The following is a 7,167-nucleotide window of genomic DNA, read 5'->3' as shown; positions in this document are numbered from 1 at the left end:
TCCTGCAGTCAGCATGCCAATTGCAACTGCACATTTTAGAGTGGCCTTTTATTGTCCCGAGCACAATGTGCAATGATCATGCTTGTTTATATGCCACACCTGTCAGGTATATGGATTGTTTTGGCAAAGGAGAAATGCTCATTAATAGGGATGTTGAGAAATAAGCTTTTTGTGCATGTGGAACATTTCTGGGATCTTTTTCACCTCATGAAACATGGGACCAACACTTTACATTTTCGTTCAGTATAGTTAACTATTTTCTCCCCCAGAATTCAGAACCTGAGAGAACTGTGGTGCTTCAGTTTGTCATTAAGTACCTTTTATTACTGATGGTGAGACATTGAACAGGACTGTAAAAGAGCTATCGAGCCAAGTAAGAGGTATCGAGCCAATAGGTTCAACCCAGTTTCATTCAATACAACTTAATTAAAGCCTTTGCTTCATCTCAGATCCATTAAAAACACATCAGACCAGTCCCTCTTCCAGTTAGGAATTCCTAAAAATTGACAAGAAAATAATGGGAAGAATCTGTCTCAATCGACGATTACGTCACCTCCTACAGTAGTACACTACGCTGCTGCTCAGCATTGAAACATAAAAATACATTCTTAAACCATGAAGTTACCAAGTACTTCAGAGACAAAAGAACATATTTACAAATCTGTGGTTCGACATTAGAAAAAGTGATTTAGTTTTTCGCCCTTTCTTAGGATGACTTCACAAAGGCCATTTTGTGTTTCTTGTCTTCTACCCTCTTGTCTTTTGAGCTGGGCTCTGTCCTGCCGTTTGGGCTCTGTGAAGGGGATTTCTCTGGTGACTCTTGGTTTTCCGAAGGGCTGTCTGGGGCTTTGGGACTGGCTGGTTGCTCTGCTTTGCTTTGGCTTTCTGCAGGTGGGGAAGGTGGGGCTGGTTCAGGCTGTGGGGGGACAACAGAAGAGAAACACTTCATATCTGAAGACTGGGGCAACACGCAGATGTGTACATTACATTGACTGTAACAATCATGCCCCTGTGACTTGAGCCAATCACAAACAGTCTTACAGAGCTACCACATGTCGAGGAACTTAATCTGCTGTCATTAATCTTACATGCAATAGAAAATATACATGTTCAATAAGAAGCATTGCCCCTAACTAAGATCTCAACATGTAGATCATCCATCAATCAGTATAATATCGCGGTCTAATCATGACATTCTAGCCTCACCTAGCTGTAACAGGCCAGGGTTGTGCTCATTAGGACAAACGTTTTGCAACAGAAAAGGAAAACAAGTGTTTCTTAGTACCTCGCTTTCAGCCATCGAACACCATAAATTATGAGCCTCTAAGCATCAATTTGTCAGACATCTTTGCTAGGACCTGTTCTCAACCATCAACAGGAACTTATGGCAGAAGTGGCATGCACGCTCTGTATCGATGTTCAACCTGTCTCTCCATGATCTCTCACCTCACTGAAGCCCAGGCCGACGTGTCTCCTGTTTCTGCCTGACAGCTTCCCGTCCAGCCCCTGCTGGTACTGCAGCTCCAGCTCAGAGTTCATCCTCCTGTCCTCCGCCCCTGCAGAGGACAAGCTAGTGAAACACCAATCATACCCAATACAGTGCTATCCGGTCTGAAATAGTGCTGTATGGGATAAGATTAAATGGATACATCCCTAAATAAAGAGTGATCAAACAGAGTGCAGAATAGGGTTGTCACGATACCAGTACCATGACAACCCTAACATATAATTCAAAGAGGGTTCCTCACCACTGCGGACATGGGATGTTGACTTGTGATCTCCAATGACTAGGCGTCCAGTGTGCTCTTTCTGCAGAATCAAACACGGTAAACATTGGATTCTGTAATACCACAGTTCTGTTTCTCCTTTGACAAAGCTATATGGATAAGGTGTAGCCGACAAAATGGTGGCTCAATCTAATACTGGAATAAAGGTAAGTCACAAGAAAAACATTTGTCCAGCTCCAGATGTTTTGCCCTGAAACTGCCACACTTGATTCAACTAGTCATGGGCTGGGTGATTAGTTTACATTGAGCCAGGTGTGTCAGTTTAAGGGCCACAACAAATGTAAACACCTTGTGGTCCAGAGGGGTGGGAAACCTTGTAATAGTCTACATAGAACATGACCGAACCTTCCCTGCACCCATCAACCGCAAAAACTTCTGCTTTCTCTCACTGTCCCCCAGATCTGCAGCTTCCCATGGTGTAGGTCCATCCTGCAAGAAACCAACACAGGATTGGCTACAGTACACAACGAATGGGATCCCAGAATATAGCCTAGGTCTATTGCACCTTAGCCTCAAAGATCAAACTGCCAAATTAGCTACATCACAATCTAACGTTAGCTAGTTACATCATAGGCCTAGTAGTAACAGCATGGAGTTGATTCGTTTATCAAAAACTACATTTCTAATTATTGCCTGGCTGGCATGCATAATGACCTGTCAATCTGGCCACCTAACATGGTGACTAAATTAGCTAAAAACGAACGTTGCTTTTTTTTAATGATTTGTTGACTATCTATACTAAGGGTTGTTTACAATTAACTAAGTTAGCTGTTTTACCAACGATTTTTATAACTGGCTTTACGCTGTAGTTATGGCTTTGTTGGGTTAGTTATGAGGACGCAAACTGGCTGCATGCTTCTCTTTGCTGAAGCCAACAAGACGGGCCTTGCTAGCTACCTGAACCGCAAGGTAGTCACGTTTCAATGACTTTAGCTAACTAACGTTTATACAGTTAACCTACTTCACTTGGAGAGCCAGGTCTTTTTGTCCCGTGTCGATTCCCTGGAGAACTCATTTTCACAGCAACGCTTCAGCTGGCTAAGTCAACAAAATATTGACATAGCCGTTCAGACTGGCTAGCTATGCTACTGTCAACAAATAGCAAAGACCTGTGGCTGCAGAACGCGACCGGAACACAGCGATTCGAACTTCCGGCTGCAGTGCTTTGATCTTCTTCTTTACGTTTTTATTGCAGACTACACCTATTGGTGTATTGCCGCCCACCTACTGTACAGGGTATTGAAACAAAATATATATATTACAAAATACATATTCCATTGCGGGAAGAGGAGCTGGTGACCCGAAATAATACAAATCATTTAAAAAATCAAACAACCATTCATCGACTGGATTCCGTGTAATGCCGCTGCAGAATGAACGCTCAGCCGTTTGCGCGCTTCTAAGTCCCCTTTTTTTTTTACCTTTATTTAAGTCAGTTAAGAACAAATTCTTATTTTCAATGACTTTTTAACTGCTTGTTCACGGGTAGAAAGACAGATTTTTACCTTGTCAGCTCGGGGGTTTGAACTTGCAACCTTCCGGTTACTAGTCCAACGCTCTAACCACTAGGCTACCCTGCCACGCTTAACATGTCAGGATCCCTCTGTTGACAAGGAACACCATATTGTCTCTACTCCTGCTATCATTACATCTTCAACCTTACTCCTTACTTCCACTCTTTCCAACACCTCCGGATAAGAGACATTACGGTCAGCCCCTTATTTGTGAGTGGGGGGAGAAAAAAAACAATTTCAACTTAAATTGGATTTCCACCACTTTTCAACATCTCCAGCACCATACCATTATATATGTGAAAACAGGGGTTCTTCGACCCTGTAGAACAAATAAGAAGAAAGGGTCCTGAAAATGCCTGAAGTGATCCAAAGTAAAAACAGTACATCCTAATTTTAAAAAACTGCAATGTGTTTATCTTACCTGAAATGCTGCCACATCTTGTAACTTGTTGTACTATCTCTTTCCTACAGTAGGTAGCCCAGAGCCATCTCCTCATGATAGTTCCTCTCTAGTTTCATATTTCATTGATTGGCAAATGTCGAATCAAATCCAGTGGTATGGGTCACATACACGTGTTTAGCAGATGTTATTGCAGGTGTAGCGAAATGCTTGTGTTTCTAGCTCTGACAGTGCAGCAACAAGTACTATCTAACAATGTCACAACATATACACAATACACACAATTCTAAGTAAAGGAATGGAACTAAGACAATATGGACGAGCAATGTCAGAGCGGCATAGACCAAAGATACAGTAGAATAGAATAGAATACAGTATATACATATGAGATGAGTAATACATAGACTAAGATACAGTAGAATAGAATAGAATACAGTCTATACATATGAAATGAGTAATGCAAGATATGTAAACATTATTAAAGTGACTGGTGTTCTATTTATTAACATGGCCAGTGATTCCAAGCCTATGTATATAGGCAGCAGCCTCTATGTGCTAGTGATGTCTATTTAAGTCTGATGGCCTAGAAGCTGTTTTTCAGTATCTCGGTCCCACCTTTGATGCACCTGTACCGACCACGCCTTCTGGATGATAGCGGGGTGAACAGACAGTGGCTCGAGTGGTTGTTGTCCTTGATGATCTTTATGGCCTTCCTGCGACATCGGTGCTGTAGGTGTCATGGAGGGCAGGTAGTTTGCCCCCGGTGATGCATTGTGCAGACCTCACTACCCTCTGGAGAGCCTTGCAGTTGCGGGTGGTGCAGTTGTTATAGGCTGCTAGCTAACCAACATCAACTAGCCCACACAGTTTTTAGTTTTATAACAATAAACAGTGAATGTTTGGAGTTATTATGCTTGAAAGTTGCTATTATCTTGGTGCTTAGAGCCACACAATGATTTTTCCCAGTGGCAATAAGGCTCCTGAATGATGGCTATATCATTAGTAGTACCAGCAGGTGCCCACTAGCCTACAACAATGTTATTTTAAAGAATCAATATAATAATGTAACATATCCCATAACAGTTCAGAAGAAATAATATTAGTTAGTACACTTGCAGTTCAATTGCAAAATGACTGGTCATAAAATAACAGATTTTAGATAGGATTATGATGTAGATCAAACCAGATGAGTTCAGATGAGGAGAATTAACATCCTTTGAGTGAATTTACTGGGTTAAGTAATAACAGCCAGAGTTGATTATCTTGTTATGGCACAAAACAATCACAAACAAGTGAATGCTGATGAAAAACAAAATAAACACATTTTCATTAGATTAAGAGCGCAAAGATGGCACCATGCGGCCACATTAATCATGATATGCTCTCTTTCATGGTCATTTCTTTGTAAACCAACAGAGATACTGTGGAAAACAATGGTCATAAAATGAATGATGCATGCTGAGGGATTCCTTTGGCCATAGTACCCTCTAGTGGTCAAGGTAAAGAAGTGCAATCCCTACCAAGGAGTATGAATTAGTGGTACATGAGCGCACATTTTCGTTTTAGCCCGCAATTTCACACCTGATTCTAATCAAGGACATGATATTTGATTCGTTTTTTAAAAATTCTACTGAAAAGTATGCAATGGTTAATGTATCAATAATATCTGTCTCACAATTCTCTTATCACCATAACAGACATTCCAAAACAAACGACCACAAATTCAAATCAAGTCAAATTTTATTTGTCACATGCACCGAGGACAACAGGTACCTTACCATGAAGTGCTTACAAGCCCTTACCAGCAATGCAGAGTTAAGAACATATTCCACTCGAATTTGCGAGCTTCTGCTCTTCCTACTTGGAATACTTGGTCATCAAATGTCACCCTTTTTACCTTCCAAGAGAGTTCTCAGGGATTATCACCAAGGTGTACATCCCGTCCCAAGTCGACACCGAAAATGCTCTCAAAAAGGATCTTCATTATATCCTGAACAAACTGAAGAACGCGTACCCAGAGGCAGCATGCAATGTCGCGGAGGTCCTTGCTCCCAAATTACTATCAGCACATTGACTGTTCAACTCTTGAAAATTCCACTCTTGACCAATGATACAAGCCTTTTCGATAAGGTTATAAGACTCTCTCCAGTTCTCCTTTCGGGAAATCTGACCACGACTCCATTTTGCTCCTCCCCGCCTACAAAGACTTGAGGTGAAGTTCCTTCCAGTATCAGGGGCCTCATTTATAAAACTATGCGGAGGAGTCACATCAAAAGGTGACATACGGAGGAAACATAGAAAGTGCTTTTGCACAAAAATATTCTGATTTATAACACAGTTCACACGCATGTCCCACGCTGGTTTCCCTTCATAAATCACAATCAACTCCAAATGTGGCGCACGTGAGCATCTTGTCCCACCCTTTTAACGCACATAGTTGCCTATAAAGTCAGTGAAACTTCCTTAATATTTATCCATACTGACTGCATGATGACAATTCCCGACAGAAAAACTTTTAAAAAAGAAATTTCACCCCGTGTGAAATGGAAGTTTTTGTAGGAGAGGTTGAAGCAAGAAAAAATATATTGTTTGGTGGACACCGTGTGGGCATTATAAATACCAAAAAGGCGTTAGTGGCAGCATGTGGCAGACGCTGTGAATGCTGCTGGCTCAAAAGGTCGGACCATTTCAGTAATAAAAATGAAGTGGTCTGACCAAAGTGGAGGACAAAGGGCACATAGCCTTACACAGACAAAGTGTTTGTGCCACGGATGGGGGTAAGGTGACACCGGAGCTCAAACCCCTTGATGAGCGACTTGCCGGTATTATAGGGGAATCCCTCCGGAGTGGAGTAGTGTCGGAGGGGGACATGCAAAACGCACCGGATGATCCAGGTATGCAATTAGTATTCCCTCGTTTGAAAAGAGTAAACCAAATGCATTCAAGTTGTTTAAACATTCATTTACACAAACAATTGACATTTTCTATTGTTTATAATCGCTGTGTGTCCCAGCGGGGTCGGTGGTGTTGCAGCTGAGCAGGAGCTGAATGCGCCCAGCCCCGGCTCAACCCTCCAGCCGCTGTGTCCTCACAGATGCAGTCCTGCAAACAGACACCATCGAAGCTATTAACGAGGTTGCCACGGAGTTGAAGTGGGACAGGCACTCCTTGGTTTCTGCGGTTGCTTCTCTGGAAAGCTGGGCCCACTACAGCACAGAGATCCAAGAGAACAGCTCTTGGTAATCGGAACCGGCTCATAAACCACTCGTAATCATTGGCCAGTAAATATGGCCTAGTCTCTGAAAATTCGCTCTCTCCGAATTCTTCCATTCGCCAAATCTTCCTACAGTGCCAATAAAAGCCATTGTGTGTCATTACGCATTGTAATTGCACGTCTTTTTATACCCACCCATTTGATTGTCAAAGCTACCCAAATTGTGTAACACCTTCAGGTGTGGTAATTAAC

General features: G+C 42.1%; 1 protein-coding gene across 1 annotated transcript; it reads right to left on the bottom strand.

Moving 5' to 3' along the window:
- Nucleotides 1-297: 297 nt before the first annotated feature.
- LOC112218258 (small acidic protein) lies at nt 298-2,936 on the bottom strand. The gene is made up of 5 exons (XM_024378905.2): nt 2,749-2,936; nt 2,133-2,216; nt 1,749-1,809; nt 1,447-1,556; nt 298-916 (listed from the first exon to the last, which is right to left on the bottom strand). Exons 1-5 carry the CDS (start codon nt 2,800-2,802, stop codon nt 707-709), a joined length of 519 nt encoding a protein of 172 aa, XP_024234673.1. The 5' UTR covers nt 2,803-2,936; the 3' UTR covers nt 298-706.
- Nucleotides 2,937-7,167: the final 4,231 nt, after the last annotated feature.

This window comes from Oncorhynchus tshawytscha, linkage group LG19 (assembly GCF_018296145.1).
Source record: "Oncorhynchus tshawytscha isolate Ot180627B linkage group LG19, Otsh_v2.0, whole genome shotgun sequence".
Taxonomy (NCBI): domain Eukaryota; kingdom Metazoa; phylum Chordata; class Actinopteri; order Salmoniformes; family Salmonidae; genus Oncorhynchus; species Oncorhynchus tshawytscha.
This window is presented reverse-complemented; position numbering and strand designations above follow the sequence as displayed.

Coding starts and splice junctions, on each gene's coding strand:
- LOC112218258 (XM_024378905.2), bottom strand. CDS start 2,802: ATGAGTTCTCCAGGGAATCGACACGGGACAAAAAGACCTGGCTCTCCA. Junction 2,217..2,748: donor GACCTGGCTCTCCAAGTGAA/GTAGGTTAACTG, acceptor GGTTTCTTGCAG/GATGGACCTACACCATGGGA. Junction 917..1,446: donor TCGGCCTGGGCTTCAGTGAG/GTGAGAGATCAT, acceptor GTCCCCCCACAG/CCTGAACCAGCCCCACCTTC.